The following is a 16566-nucleotide window of genomic DNA, read 5'->3' on the forward strand; positions in this document are numbered from 1 at the left end:
TCCCGGAAGCTGCTTTGGAGGAAATACCGCCCTTCAGTTCAGTCTTCCAAATATCAGTGTCTTCAAGTCCTTTTCCTGCTTTCTACTACGGTAAGTGCAGAGTTCTCTCTCCCAGGGGACTAACTAATCTAAATCACAACAAATCATTTTGCCTTCTATTTTATGAAAACATTGTGCATTAGTTTAATCTGTGTCATTTTTTTTGTCCTGATCAGCCCTGATTTAAAGGGTTGATTCTTCTTTTCTAAAATTTTCATCTTGTCTCTTATCCTGAAGTGTTCCTGCCATCTTGCCAAAACTTCAAACTCCTTTTCCTCCTTTAGTCTGATGCTGAGCTTCTCAAGAATGCAGTCTTCATCTGCAGGTTCAAGTGTGCTACATTCACTCCAGTAGTGACAAGCGTGACAGGCCCCGAAAACCTGGGCGCTGTCCCAAGGCAAAAAGTTCATGGAAACTTAGTCTCCTGGAATCGTAGCATCCTGTATAAAGAATGCTCCAATGTCCTTGCTTTAGTTGGTAAACGGATCTGTGTGCTTTCCCTTAATATTGCTTTATTACAAGTGCTCCTAAGGATTGATATTTTAACATATAGCTAAGTTAAATTCCAGGCAGTCCTTGATCCGACCCTGGGCATGAATAGCTAAGTCACTTTCCTACACAGAAATTTACCATTATCTAGGAAGAAGGAAGTTTGTGACCTAAAGAGTAACCAGAGTAGATACTTAGAACTATAGATAGCTGAGTTACACCCATACACAAGTATTTACAATGGCCAAGGGGGAAGGTGGACTATACAATAGACTAGAGCAGAAACTATGGCAAGGGCACGAAGCCCTTGCCCCGGCTTCTAAGATTAAGTGGACCTTAGGTAGAGTTGTGTTTGATCCCACTTGTTAACATTGAATTTTATCCCAGTTGGTTCCTGCCAGTTCTTCCGTGTTTGCATTCCTCTGTTTTGTGTAAGAATCCAGTAACCTCTTTGTACCTTGCCGGTGTGTCACCCAACTTCCCTGTTTTCTTCTGTATAAAAAGTTTGATGCTCGATTTGACAAATTACATTCAGATCCACACTCCCTTGTGCCGAGTCTGTCTGTCAATTCCTGCCGACTCCTTGCCCACTTGCTACTAGAGACCCATTCCACGAAGACAAGGGACCAAGAGGGTCTGCGGCACAAATGTCTTCAGTTTATTTCTTGTAGTTTCTCTAAAGCCTTTAACATTGCTGAATATCTCCATTCTAAACTACACTTGTCCTTTGTCTCTTGTGACTCTTAGTGCTGTCAACTGGGAAATGGGCCTCTGGGCATGTCTGTGAGGGGTCATCTTATGTTAATTGAGGTGGGAAGATGTGAGAACTCCAGGTGACACCATTCCCTAGGCAGGGGTCCTGTACAGAATAAGATGGTGAGCAAAGTATGCTAGCATATTTCTGTGTTTATTGTCCTCTTCTGACTGAGCATGTAATATGATCGCCTACTTCATGCTCATGAGGCCTTTAATACCCTGCTGTGATAACTGCAATATGAAAATGTGAGAGAAAAACAAATGAACAAAAACTTTCTCCTGTAAGTTGCTTTTGTAAAGGTATTTTATCACTGCAACAGAAAAAGAAACTAAGACAGCTCCCATAACTAACCCTAAACTCTCCCGAATCTTCTAATTAACTTTTTGATAAGTCCTTTTCCTCACTCTTATCCATAAAAAAGTGCATTTTTCCCTTCTTCCTCTCTCTCCCTCTCTCTCTTTATTTTGTTGTTTAGGAAGAGTCTCACTATTTGGCCCTGACTGTCCTAGAACTTGATATGTAGATCAGCCTAGCCTCTGCCATGTCCAGCTCTTTTCCTTACTTAAAAATAACAAAAAACAAAAAACAAACAAACAAAAAACACAAAAATCTCTTCACTTTAATGAATTTACCTATTTTCATCCTTTAGATATCCCCAGTAGGAGGACCATTCCATAGTATCTCACTGTCTTTGATTATTGTCCTACCTTCCATTCACATTCACTGTTGTCCAAGCAATATATTAAAACACCTCACAACCAGCACATCTAAAGAGAATGCTGAGTTCTCAAGGATGGAATTTCAGGGCTGCTTCTTCCCTGATACAATCACTTCACAAGTTACTTTGATAAGGATCACAACCCCTCTCCTTTCAAAAGCTGTTTTAATTTCTGCTGCCATGGAAACAGTCCAGACTATCAGTACCTTTTGTGTGGACATCTTAGTCTCTTTTCTGTTTCTATAACAGAATGCCTAGGACTGGGTACTTTATAAAGACCAGAGATTTACATCTTCCATCTCTGGAGACTGTAAGGTCAAAAAGGGAAGAGCCCGCTTCTGATAAGGATTTGCTGCTGCATCTCCCCATAGTCAGAGGTGAACGGCAAAAGGTCAGGCATGAGGCACAGAATGGAGCTAAATGTAGTTATTCTATCAGGACTCCTGTGATAACTAACCCACTCAGTACCAATCCATTCTGAGGACACTGGTCTCTACAACCTCATCGGTTCTTGTACTGGATAGTTTTATGTTAGCTTGACACGAGCTAAAGCAGTGGGTGTCAACCTTCCTAACACTGAAACACTTTAATTCAGTCCCTTATTTCATGGTGACCCCCAATCGTAAAATGACTTTCATTGCTTTTTCATAATTTCATTTTGCTACTGTTAAAGAATAATAATGTAAATAGCTGACATACAGGCTAGCTGATATGCTATTCCTATGGAAGAGTCATTTAGCCCCCAAAGGGGTTGCAACCCACAGATTGAGAAACACTGAGCTAAAGTTACCTGAGAGGAGGGAACCTCTAAGAAAGTTCCTCCATGTGTTGGAGCTGTAGGCAAGCACGTAGAGCATTTCTTAATCATAATTTAATTGATGGGCAAGCGTCCAGCCCTTTATCATTGGGGCCATCTCTGGGCTGGTGGTCCTGGGTAGTTTTAGAAAGCAGACTGAGCAGGCCATGCAAGCAGCACCCCTCCATGGCTTCTGTCTGCATCAGCTCCTGCCTCCAGGTTCCTGCCCTGCTTGAGTTCCTGTCCTGACTTCCTTCAGTGATAAACTGCAAAGTAGAAATGGAAGCCTTCCCAACTTGCTTTTGGTCATGGCGCTCCATCACAGCAATAGAACTCCAACTGGACAAGTCACTAGCATGAACTTTGGGGAGCATACTTGAACCACTGGAGTAACCCTTTTTATTGGTTCCCCCATCTCACTCGTGCTGGTTTGTATATGCTTGGGCTAGGAAGTGGCACTATTAGATGGTGAGGCCTTGTTGGAATAGCTGTGTCACTATGGGAGTGGGCTTTAACACCATGGAAGACAGTCTTCTCCTAGTGGCCTGCAGATAAAGATGTAGAACTCTCAGCTCCTCCTGCACCATGCCTGCCTGGATGCTGTCATACTCCCACCTTGATGATGCTGGATTGAACCTCTGAACCTGTAAGCCAGCCCCATTTATATGTGGTCCTTATAAGAGTTGCCTTGGTCATGCTGTCTGTTCACATTAGTAACACCCTACCTAAGACATCACTCCTTTTTCACCTCAAGCCATGCTGTAGCTGGTTGTCCTTATACTGTGAGAACTCATCCTCCATATTGTCTCCACCTCACTGCTTGAAAGCCTTGCCTATCCACTGCCCAACCACTGCCTTTCAAAGCTCTCTATTAACTGGATCTAACAAACCTTCTTATCCTTCACCATTTGGTTATATTCACTCAAGCATACCCCAGTTATGTGCTATTGCCTAAATAGGGTCCATGTTTCTTGCATCTCAGCAACCCTTTCTAAAAAAATAAATCAAGTATTCACTTTAAAACGCTGAAGTGCTTTACGAGCATAGCACATATCATAAGTATTTATCATTATGCCATTTTTACTTAAAATTTTTTTCAAGATTTTCTGTTCCTTCATAATTATCACTGGAAATGCTGCAAAACCTCCTGTGTATCATAAACTCTGAAAACATTCCAAATATTGGCCAGGGTAGTACACATCTATATGCCCAGACTTGGGAAACAGAAAGAGGAGAATCTGGAGTTCAAGGTCATTCTCGACCACAAAAGGAGCTCGAGTCCAGCCAGACCTACATGAGACCCTGTGTCCAAAACAGCTACAAAGATGTAAATATAAGACTAAAACAGTTAGGACATTTAAAAAATATTTTCCCTCATCCTCCTCCTTTACATAAGTGTCTCTGTCCATCTGTCCATCTGTGCTCCCAGAGTGTACAGCTTTGCTTTGGAGTCCTTTTCATTCTAACCACCCTCAAATAATATATGTATGCAGGTGATGTGTTTGCTAGAAGATACTTAGCTACTTAAAAGTTTGTTTCTTATAACTCTTTCAAATATTGCCCAGAGCTTCTCTGATGTTTTGAATGGTCTTACATGTTCTGGGTGTATGTGGGAACAGGCCCAAGGATGTGGGAGTGAGAAGTGAGAGTCATGTGATGAATCCCAGGTAATCTGACTCTGGGAAACAGCATCAGGGTGCTGATCTGAGATTTTTGCCCAGCCCATAAGTTTATATAGGGTTTGAGCCAATCTTGAGACCCTAAATCCTTGGCCAATCACGTTTCCCCACACTGTCATCATATTCCAGTGAAAATCCTGCCCGATGAGGGAAATCAGAAGAAGTGGGGGAGTGGGAGTGGGAGAAGATGGGGAAGCAGCCAGAGCCCTGGCATCTGTTCCATTCTGCGGTTCCACCGGTATGCTGGGAGCCATCTCAGATCTAAGGTGTATTTTTATTTGCTCTGTCTGTAGGTGAGCATCAGTGTAAACGAAGCCCTCAAGTCAGTTAGGTATGATATGGTGATGGAAAGTCTGAGTTCCTGTATCTTCTATTCTCTAAATAAGGAGTCAAAAATACAGTCACTGTGCCATACTATCTCAGACCCATGGTGATGTGAGGCTGGGGGTCATCCAAAAGGCAATAAATGACCAAATCAAGCTTAAAAACAGGGCTTCCTTAATGGTGTAGGGAAGAGTTTGTGGTCTAATTCTACTTCTGTTTCAGTGGGCTATTTTGTTTATCTTATTGGAAATATTTTAGTTTTTAATTGTTCTTTGAGATTGTCACATGGTATATTTTTTATAATATTTTCCCATCCTCCAACTCCTCTTCACTTCCTTTACCCACAAGACTTCATGTTCTTTCTTTCTCTTAAAGAAAAAAAGCGCTGAGCAATGGTGGTGCATGCCTTTAAAGTCAGCAGCACTGGGGAGGCAGAAGTGGGTGGACCTCTAAATTTGAGCCCAGCCTGGTCTACAGAGAGAGTTTCCAGACTACCATGGCTATACCAGAGAAACCCTGTATCTAAAACCCAAAAAGAAAAGAAAAGAAGAGAAGAGAAGAGAAGAGAAGAGAAGAGAAGAGAAGAGAAGAGAAGAGAAGAGAAGGGAAGAGAGGGGAGAGGGGAGAGGGGAGAGGGGAGAGGGGAGAGGGGAGAGGGGAGAGGGGAGAGGGGAGAGGGGAGAGGGGAGAGGGGAGAGGGGAGAGGGGAGAGGGGAGAGGGGAGAGGGGAGAGGGGAGAGGGGAGAGGGGAGAGGGGAGAGGGGAGAGGGGAGAGGGGAGAGGGGAGAGGGGAGAGGGGAGAGGGGGAGAGGGGAGAGGGGAGAGGGGAGAAGAGAAGAGAAGAGAAGAGGAGAAGAGAAGAGAAGAGAAGAGAAGAGAAGAGAAGAGAAGAGAAGAGAAGAGAAGAGAAGAGAAGAGAAGAGAAGAGAAGAGAAGAGAAGAGAAGAGGAGGAAAGGAGAGGAGAGGAGAGGGGAAGGGGAGGGGAGGGGAGGGGAGGGGAGGGGAGGGGAGGGGAGGGGAGGGGAGGGGAGGGGAGGGGAGGGGAGGGGAGGGGAGGGGAGGGGAGGGGAGGGGAGGGGAGGGGAGGGGAGGGGAGGGGAGGGGAGGGAAGGGGAGGGAAGGGAAGGGAAGGGAAGGGAAGGGAAGGGAAGGGAAGGGAAGGGAAGGGAAGGGAAGGGAAGGGAAGGGAAGGGAAAAAGGAAAGGGAAGGGAAAAAGGAAAGGGAAGGGAAAAAGGAAAGGAAAGGGAAAAAGGAAAGGAAAGGGAAGGAAAGGAAAGGAAAGGAAAGGAAAGGAAAGGAAAGGAAAGGAAAGGAAAGGAAAGGAAAGGAAAGGAAAGGAAAGGAAAGGAAAGGAAAGGAAAGGAAAGGAAAGGAAAGGAAAGGAAAGGAAAGGAAAGGAAAGGGAAAAAAGAAAAGGGAAGGAAAGAAAAGGGAAGGAAAGAAAAGGGAAGGAAAGGGGAAAAAAAGCAAATCTAATTTGTGTTGACTAACTCTCTTGAGCATGAGCCTACCGTAGGGTGTGGTTGGTATACCAAGTGTCACTCCATTGAGAAGAAGTGATTTCTTCTTTCCCAGCAGCTATCAATCAAGGACAGCAAGAGGTGGGCCTTGTGACCACTTCCCTTCTTCTGTGCTGGAATTTTGTTCTGCTTGAACTTGTGAAAGTATTGGTGTTCTGTCATCATATCTGTGAATTTATATGTGCATCTTCCCTGTTGTGTCTGGAAAATGTGGTATCCTTAAAGTCACCCACCACCTCTGGCTTCCCCACACTTTCTTCCCTCTCTTTTGCACAGTTCCCCAAGTCTTACGGGAAGGGGTGTGATAAAGATATCTCATTCAGGGCTGAGTATTCCAAAGTCTGACTGTCTGTCTCTCTGTCTCCCTCTCTCCCCTCTCCCATCTTCCCTCTCCCCTCTCTCTGCATATCATCCAGCTGTAGGCATCTGTGTAAATTATCATCTACTGCAAGACATAGTTTCTCTGATGAGGGCTGAGTGGTGCACAGACCTATGGGTACAGCAGTATGTCATTAGAGTCATTTTGTTGCTGGGTTCCTTTAGCAAAATAATAGTAGTACATTTCCCCTAGGACCTAGGACATATCTAGTCTCTGGTTCTTGGCCACTTTCACAGTGTCAGAGATGGTTATCATCTCACGAAGCAGGCCTTGAATCCAATCAGAAAGTGGCTGGTTATTCCCCTAACATTTAGGCCACTATTGCATGAAATGGACATATCTTCTATGCAGATCATTATTACAGCTTGCAGGTTCATAGCTGAGGGGGGTGAATGATTCCTTTTGTCTCTGGTCGCACGGAAGCACCTTCTAGCCCTGTGCACACTACCCAGAAGGGATGAAGCTTCCAGTTGACTAGCAGATAGATTTTTTTTTCCATGTTAAATAGATATGTGTATCTTCAGCAATGAGGACTTACTATCAAGTTGTCAGAATAACCAATAGCACTGGTAGTAAGTTTTAGTGCTTGGGGAGGGTGGGGCAGGCAGGGTATGGGACTCAATAGGCGATTTTAAAGATGTAACTGTTGTGAGTTTAGTTTTCCAGAATGAAGTTAGTTCCTGTCTCAGACATTTTGAAAATTCTGACTTATCATTGATGTCTCACGTGAGGCGCACTCATTCATGTCTCATGTGAGGTACACTCAGATCAGACACAGCTGTCTCATTTCCCACACAGCTGGAGACTTCAGCTCTGCATTCGACCCTTGTCTGAAGGAGACAACCACCATACCCGGCCCTTCTACATTCTAAGAAAAATTCCCACAGACACACCACACACACTTACACACCATAAGTCAACTGTATGGCCACACGACCTTGTATTTCAGCTCAGGAAGGAACTACTCTTATGCAAGCACCATTAGAAGCAGTTTATTCATAGGTGTATGTCAGTGACCATTCTATCTTTCAGTAACATATCAGCCTTCAACTTAGTTTTCTTCATCTCCAGGGACTATGTAAGTTCTTCCATCATTAGCCGACCTTCCTTTAGTCTTCTCACAACTTTCTCTGTAGCACTGCAAAGGTCCTTACTCTCCTGAAAGGCAAACTAGGGAAAGAAAGACTTAAAGTTAGAACTGGGGAGCTGAGGTTCAGTGCTCTACTCTAACTCCAGTAGCTGCAAGCCCAGGGGATTTCCACATGGCTCCGAATCCTCCATTCAATCTGTCATTTATATTTTCTGGTTTAAATGTAATCATCACTATTTCTCCAGCTATAAATACAGGCTGAAGTTGGTCTGAATGGAAATAAATGTGTTCAGGATGTCTTGGAATCTAGACTTGGAGCAGCTTTTCACAGCAGCCAGGCCTTACAGGTATTGGGCACTGAGTATACCTTGTATATGCCAAATGAGGCGATAAATCCCACAAAAGGGTTGTTAGGTGTTTGTCATAATGGTGAGGAGTGGGAATGTTCTCACATAGAAATGTGAGTTGACATCTTATGGGACCCCTTCTGCAATCAGGTCAAGGTTAACCCATTTAAAAAACACTACCCAGAATTGAGCAGATATCCACTAAAGCATCTGCAAAAAATAATGTCAGGCCTGAGACTGCAGCTAAGAAGAAAATGGATAACACCCCCTACTTACAATTGCTTTCTCAAGTGCAGTCTCTTCAGCAGGTTTGGGGGTTTCTTGAATGGACTCACAGGTAGGATAGGAACTGTTCCACTCCCCATCAATGCACTGCAGTGTCTGTGTGCCCACTAGGCTGTACCTGGAGATGTTAGAATATTTCTAAGCTTGGGAATGGAGACTGATTTGTTTTGTAGCCATATTTTCCGGTTTCAAACTGTGATCAAATCCACCTTCCTGCTTAAGTTATTTCCTTCTAACAAAACAGCTATGAAGTAAAACAGCTCTCCTGAAATGGTGAGCAGACCCAAAGGATGAGTCAACCCAGAATAGCATGGAGAAAAGGGAGACCTTCAGAGCCAGTGTACTGGGGTTGGAAAGAGGGGCATACAGGTGAGGGAACAAGTGTTTGACCATTTATAACCAGAATGACATCTGTATGAAGCTCTAAAATGCAGATGCAGGTGAATGGGCTAAAGGAGAGCAAAACGTGTGATCAGAATAAAAACAGAAGTTGATACAAAAATGAGAGGTGGGACTTAAAGGCTGCTAAAGTCACATGACCCAGAGTAAGGCAAGAGACAGAAAGGGCAGGAGACCCATCAGGTAGAAAGAACAGAGCATTTGAAGGAGGGTTAGACCTTATCCCAATGCTCTATGGGTCTAAATGCTAAATCATTATATTTCTGAATTTTTTATTTATTTATTTTTTGCTTCTTTAAGGTTTCTGCTCTTGGATTCTGTGAGAAATACTCCATTGTCTATATCTGAGGAAGTAAGTGCAGTTTTGTTCTTACAGGTATTCTTCAGGTTGTAGGCATATGTGCTGATGGGGAGGGCATTTCCCTCAAAGTGTGGATACTTTGCCCCTTCTTAGAATTGGGAACAAAACACCCATGGAAGGAGTTACAGAGACAAAGTTTGGAGCTGAGACGAAAGAATGGACCATCTAGAGATTGCCATATCCGGGGATCCATCCCATAACCAGCTTCCAAACGCTGACACCATTGCATACAATAGCAAGATTTTGCTGAAAGGACCCTGATATAGCTGTCTTTTGTGAGGCTATGCCAGTGCCTGGCAAACACAGAAGTGGATGCTCACAGTCATCCATTGTACAGAACACAAGGTCCCCAATGAAGGAGCTAGAGAAAGTACCCAAGGAGCTGAAGGGGTCTGCAGTCCTATAGGTGGAACAACAATATGAACTAACCAATACCCCTAGAGCTTATGTCTCGAGCTGCATATGTATCAGAAGATGGCCTAGTCGGCCATCACTGAGAAGAGAGGCCCCTTGGTCTTGCAAACTTTATATGCCTCAGTACAGGGGAAACACCAGGGCCAAGAAGTGGGAGTGGGTGGGTAGGGGAAGTGGGGGGAGGAGGGTATAGGGGACTTTTGGGATAGCATTTGAAATGTAAATGAAGTAAATACCTAATAAAAAATTGGGAATAAAAAAGGAAAAAAATTAAACTTGAACATGTACATACCTTAGAGTATGCTTAGAAAACAAACATGTATTGGTCAAAAAGCCAATCTTGAGATGCCACACCCATGGTACCACTGACCACAGGGTCATATACCAGTTCTTTCTAAGGGTGTGGCAAGCACCAAGAGATCACAGACATCATCTGGAATTAGGAAGGGTAAGCATCACTATGCTGATATGGAATCCCTTTAATTTGTTGTCATGCCAAAAAGCTTGGGTAACCCCCCAAAAAGAACATATCTTAAGACAGTGAGTTACTGGGAATTAAACAAAGTGTATCTGGCTATACTTAACACTGTTATACTGTTGAAGTCTCAAACACACTCAAACTGGACCATCACCACCGCGTCCTGTGTACTAGATTTGGCCAATGATTTCTTCAGTCCCAATATAGTAGTTGAAAGGTAAGAATCATTTGCCTTTACCAGGAAAAGCCATCAGTGGACTTTCACCAGGTTGCCTCAGGGTTATTTACAAAGCCTCACAATATGCCATGGGATCACAAATCTGACCTAGCAGAATGGACCAAACCAGAGACTATTCAAATATTGCATTACATTGATAAGACATTAATCCAGACAAGGTCCAAGGACCTGGGACATTTATGAAATATTTGAGTCTTGCCTGTTACAATGAACGAAAGTACTGCTACAGATGTTACATACAAGGTACAAGTTTTCTGCTTCTCTGCATGGTTAAGCAAACATAGAAATTTGTGGGGCTACTTGATTATCAGAAGATTTCCATTTCATACCCAGCTCTTCCTGCCTAAGGCTACTCTACAAATGGAATATAAACCAAGAGGTATAGGACTGGACAGAAGTTCATTCTACAGCATTTAAGGAACCAAAACAAGCTGTGGGAAATGCACAGGGTATATAGATGCTTAATACACCCTAAGGTGCTAACATATGTCTGTTGGAAAAACAACGGTATCCTACTTACAAAGTCTTAATAATCACAAAACCCATTTACCTAGAAGCTGCTGTCAAGACACTGATGACTTAGCCACTAGAGGCTAGATAGTTTGGTCATAGACACTGCTGATGACTACTTTGGTTAAGTAAGAGTATCCTAGGCAGAAGGGGTAGATAACACATCTCCCTCAGTAGAGAACTCCAACAGTTTTGGCACCCCAGTAACTATCAAACAGAAGGAGTGACTGTACCTAAGGAAATGTTGGACCACCACTCAGCAGTGAAGGGAGGAGAAGCAATTACAAATTGGTGCATCAGCAAAATGAAATCACACCTAACAGAGAGCAGTAACCTACTACTGAAAGATAGAAAGCTTTTATGTTGATGAAGGTCAAGTTTACAGCAGTTAGTGTACCAAACTCCACACAGTATGGATCCTAGTTATGTGAGAAGAGAAACTCCTAATTATAAGCACAGAGAGTTGGGCCATGTTCAAAGACCATTTTGGCTTCCTTAGTGGCAGAGTCAGCAGTGGTCCATTAACAGACACTTACTGTGGGGACAAGAGCCAAGGAGAAATATGAGAGATATATACAACACAATAAAGTAGTGTTATAGCATGTTGCTGCTCAACAATACTTACAATGGACTAGAAATGATGCAGTTGGTCACACGGAAAAAGACTCTGCCAGACTACACAGATGAAAGGGCGAACATGCCAGAAAGCTGTTGCAACATAATGGAGACTTAGAAGACAGACATTGTACATGTTTACCAAAAATATGTGGGATGATCTCAGTGGTAGCCCTGGTACACACCAAGAGGGAAGATGCTCTATGTCAACCTTCTACCAGGCTCAGGGGAAGAGTCATCCAAAAGACTACCATGCAGGGCTCACTAGAGCCACTATATGATAACTGAAAACTGCCAGACCATTAAACAGGGCATGAAGTGAGACAGTTGATAAGTAGCCAAGGCCTGCTGTGTGTCTTGCATCTACCCTTCTTAACCCAATTGGACCAGGGCTCATCAGGATCAGAACACATCCAACATATGAATAAGTGACTGAACCAGGCTTTAAAGACAGACTCCCAGTTATCTCCATAAAGTCTTGAGAATGCTCACTAAAAAGCCTTAGGAAAAAAAAAATAAGCCAGCAGCAATAGACATAATTACCTAACAGAAGTCCCTAGCATTTCGACTACAAAGTAAATGGACGGGTCTCTTTAGCCAGCATGGGAACCTGACAGGAATTTGCTCCTCTCAGATCAAACTAACGTAACATCATCCACAGAGAATCTTATGTAACCCTAGAAAGTCCCAGCCATTGCTATGTTTATCATGCTAGGAAAATGGTCTAAGATTAAAGTTTGCCCTGTAGCAAGAATCACTCACAAAGGAACATATTATACAAACAAAAGGCAAGTGCATCTCCCAGTAGTATCTATCTCTTCTCTCTCTCCTGAGTCACAGCCTGACCAAATGTTACCCTAGAAGCTCTTCTGACACAGGCCACACCATAGCATATATCTCACCCAGTAATGCACATTTCTCTTTTGGTATCTATTAAACATTCTTATTTCTCTTTAGTAGGCAGCAGGGACTCTATTCCTCTACTGGGCTATTGGGCTAACACTGGTTTTTAGCATACTAATAATAGTTGAGTTTGCCCTGAGACACCCACAGTGGAGGAAAAGATCACGGTGATTTCATCTGGCCAGTTCAATGGTAGGGCTGGCTGTTCTACAGGTGGATAGTCAATGGAATGCTATCCTCTGGATCTATAATAAATGCTACCAACTAGTGAGTCTTCCAAATTGTAAGCCAAACTTGTCGTTCCAATGGTCATGTGCTCTGCACTCCTTGCTAGCAAGGCTCTTAACCTCGCACTCTTGTGTTGGGGAGTTACACTGGCACTGTTACATCTAAATGTACCTCAACACATGATTGGAAGATAAAGAGTGATATATGAAAGAAAAGGATAATAAAAGCATCACACTCGGAAGGAGTGAAGGAGGGGAAGCATTTCATTTTAGCTGAGGCAGACACAGCATCACTATCCTTGCAGGTGTTCTGCAGACTACAGATATATGTGCTGGCATGGGAGGAGCTACTGATAACTTCCCTCCTCTGCAAACAATAAGACAGAGAAGGAAGAAAAGGCCTAATGGAGAAGCAAAGCATACCGAAGAGAAGTTCATTTCTGTAGCACTGAGCAATAGACTCCCATTTTGCTGTTCCCTCTGTGCATAGGTAGCAGTCTGCTTGTAGGCATGGTAAAGACCTTGTCTCCTAGCCAGCTGTCACCAAGGATTATTTAATAATAAAAGTCATCTAAATTTCTTTCTTTGGTATCTTGACATAATCATCATTCTTGAGGCTTTGGGTTTATGTAACAGATTATTTAGAAGACCTATTTAGAAAACGTTTTTTGCATAACTGAGAAGAAACAAACACTTTCATTAGTGTGGTCATTTTAATGAGAAGTCCCCCACATAGTCCCCAGCACTTGAACACTCGATCCCAGTTGGTGGCACTGTTTGGGGAGTTTTGGAAGTATGGCTTTGATGAAAGAAGTAGATCACTAGGGAAGAGCTTTGAGAGTTTAAAGCCATGTGTTCTCTGCCTGCTGCTCCAGCCACATTCACCTGCTGTCATGTTCCCCTGTCATCATAGGGATGGACTTTTATCCCTTAGGAACCATAGCTCAAATCAACACTTCCTTCTACACATTGCCTGGGTCACGGTGTTTTATTACAGCAATAAAGAAGTAATTACCACAACTAAGCTAAGAAGGGAACTCTGTCAGGTGCCTGCTTTCTGAAAATTGGAGAGAGCTAACAGTGTGCTAATGATTTCAAAATCTGAGTGAGCCAGAATCCTCCAGCAGTGGGAAATTAGGGGATTAGGGAGACACAGACAGCCGTTCTCCAAAGTAAGGCAACTGTAGAGCATTATCCCCTGTTTGCAAGGCCATGTGCTTACCCATCTTCACAGTAATAAGTAACAACAGATCCTGAAGTGAATGTTTCTCCTTCAAAATAGCCATAGACAGGAGACCCAGGAGGTTCACAGTCTCCTAAGGGAGAGACACACTGGAGTGAGATTTGTGAGAGCCACATGCAATCCATGGGCAGTGCCCCCTTCTGTGTACACTAGAGTCTGCCATCTTTGCAACAGTCTAAGTGAGACCCAGAGCATGCTCTTTCTCATGAAAATCATAGCTCTCCATAGAAAAGACTCACACCAGCTTATCCTGAGTTACAAGGAACTGGCAGAGCTCAAGGGATGGAGCTATACACTGTAGAGCTGCCAACTGGGAGAGTGCAGGAAAAGGCAAGCTAGGGTTGAAGGTGTAGCTCAGCTGGTAGAGAGCCTACCTACCATGCATGAAGCCCTGGGTTTAACCACCAGTACCAGATCACAGGAATGGCGACACACCTATAATCCCAGCATTCAGGATGTGGGAACTGGAGGATCCGAAGTTGGGGGAGCAGGAGAGGGAAGAGGAAGAAAGGAGAGAGGAAAAAATGGGAGCATAGGAGAAACAGAAGTAACAAGACAGGAAGTGAAGGTTTTAATTCTAGCTTGTGTGTTAATATGGCTCCAAAAAGCAATTTTACCCCAGAGTGGCAATATTAATCAGCACTTACTGCTTTGGCAGATGGGAAAGCGAGGGGCCCAGTTGTGGTCCTCTAGACACTGGCTTCAAACTGCTTCCCTTGAGAATGTAACTGTCACTGCACTCAAACATGATTTTGTCACTTAGATTCACAGGCCCAGAAGAACTGATCTTGCCATTTTCCAGTACAGGGTCAGGACAGTGGCCCTCTGAAGAAGAGATCAGTTAGTTCTCTAAGAGGGTTAGAAGAAATAACAGTTCCACTTCCCATTTTAGGAAGTATGGCTTCATAAAGACAATGGTAAATCAGAACTTAATGATGTACATGTATCTAAAAGGATAGGTATATATTATTAAGCTATATCGATACAGGATGAGTGGAACCAAAGGTATTAGAATTGTGGATAAAAGGTATTGATCTGTTGTGGAAATTTCCTCCAAAGTTCTTTAAGACCGATGACCTTCTAAAGAAGGCTCATTAAGACTGTGGAAGTTCTAAAGGGAAAAGATTTAGCAAGTAACTATCTAAGGACTTTCTGGAACTTCCTGAACCTGACCTGATGTGCAAGTTCTTCCCCTCCCTAAGGTTAGATCAACAGTAAGGACTGCTGGGACCTGCTCAGATCAGCTGGGAGGCCTGGAAAAGGTTTTTTCAACCTGTTGAGTTTCTCTGCAAGTTGTACAGAAAGCTGCAGGTTTCCAGCTTTTGTGACTCGTCATAAATGCTTTTGGTGAGGCAGCTGTCCTTGAGTCAGTTGTGCTCCTATAATTAACTCCTCACGCATACTTCTGCTAATAACCACATTGAACTCATGGATTTATCAAGCTGGATTTTGATAGTATACTTATCTTTAGTCTGTCCTTAGTTTCTTATCTGGGATGGGTAGACATTTTTTATGTCTGCCCAGGAATACTGTCATACAACATGATCATACACAAAAACAATATAATTTATATAATGCCCAGACACTGTTGATGCACCTGAAATACTAGCACTGGTGGGGGCTTTGCAAGTTCCAGGTCACTAGGGGCTACATATTAAATTCCAGACCAACATGATGGGCAATTTTAATGTGGCCTTCAGGAAGCAGGATATAAAAGAATATAGGAGATGACAATATGGACAGAAAAACACAACTCACACTGGCACTCTGGGAGGGAAGCATTCCATTCCTTTGAGGGATCAAAGACCAAAGACTGCTTTCCCACCAAGTGGTAGCCTTGATACACAGGTAAATTCCCTGAATCTGTCCTTCTGTTTCCTTATCAACAACTACACTATTGTCCACTGGAGGAAGTTCTGAACAGCTCCCTGATGGGAGGAAAAGGGGAACAGAATCATCTGGCATTATCACCAGCTGCAAAGACATCCCACTGATTGCTCCCTCCAGTCTTTGCTGGACTAATCCTGACTCATGGCCTATCTCTTCCATTGTATGTGTATCCTCTTCTCTCATTCTCCAGGAATTTCTAAAGTTACATTTCCAAACAGATAGTGGGCATTTTATTTAAATTCAGCTACAAGTTACCTTTCCCAGAACAAGCAATCCCTTCTCAAGTCTCAGTCCTAGACAATTCAATAGTTGGCATCTCAGGATTTTGAAACTTTCACTTTTTTTGGATCCTATCTCAGGGATCAAGATTGCCATCAATGTATATTAAGCTCGTAATGAGTATAGAGCATATACATCAGCAGGGTAGAGCTTACAGCCTGTCTTAGGGTTTCCACTGCAGTGAAGAGACACCATGACCAAGTCAACTCTTTTTAAAGGACAATATTTAATTGGGACAGGCTTACAGGTTCAGTCCATTATCATCAAGGCAGGAAGCACAGCAGCATCCAGGCAGGCATGGTACAGAACTGAGAGTTCTATATCTTGTTCCAAAGAGAACTAGAAGACTGTCTTCCAGGCAGCTAGGAGAAGGGTCTCAAAGCCCACACCCACAGTGACTCAATTCCTCCAACAAGGCCACACCTCCTAAAAGTGCCACTCCCTAGACCAAGCATATTCAAACCACCACATTCCACTCCCCGGCCCCCATAGGCTTGTTCAAACACATAAGGTACCATACCTAGCCATAGCATAATGCAAAATGTATTTAGTCCACCTTCAAGAATCCCCAGAGTCTATAACAG

At 43.3% G+C, this 16566-nt stretch overlaps 1 protein-coding gene across 1 annotated transcript; it reads right to left on the minus strand.

Annotated features, from left to right (window-relative positions):
• Nucleotides 1-7687: 7687 nt before the first annotated feature.
• Nucleotides 7688-15214, minus strand: C4bpb (complement component 4 binding protein beta). Its single transcript, XM_085834627.1, is given in 6 exon segments — nt 7688-7873; nt 8417-8543; nt 13793-13886; nt 14461-14515; nt 14517-14638; nt 15211-15214. Coding segments are annotated over 6 exon segments (576 nt in total). The 3' UTR covers nt 7688-7699.
• Nucleotides 15215-16566: the final 1352 nt, after the last annotated feature.

This window comes from Mus caroli, unplaced genomic scaffold (assembly GCF_978045245.1).
Source record: "Mus caroli unplaced genomic scaffold, Mus_caroli_1 scaffold_1, whole genome shotgun sequence".
NCBI lineage: Eukaryota > Metazoa > Chordata > Mammalia > Rodentia > Muridae > Mus > Mus caroli.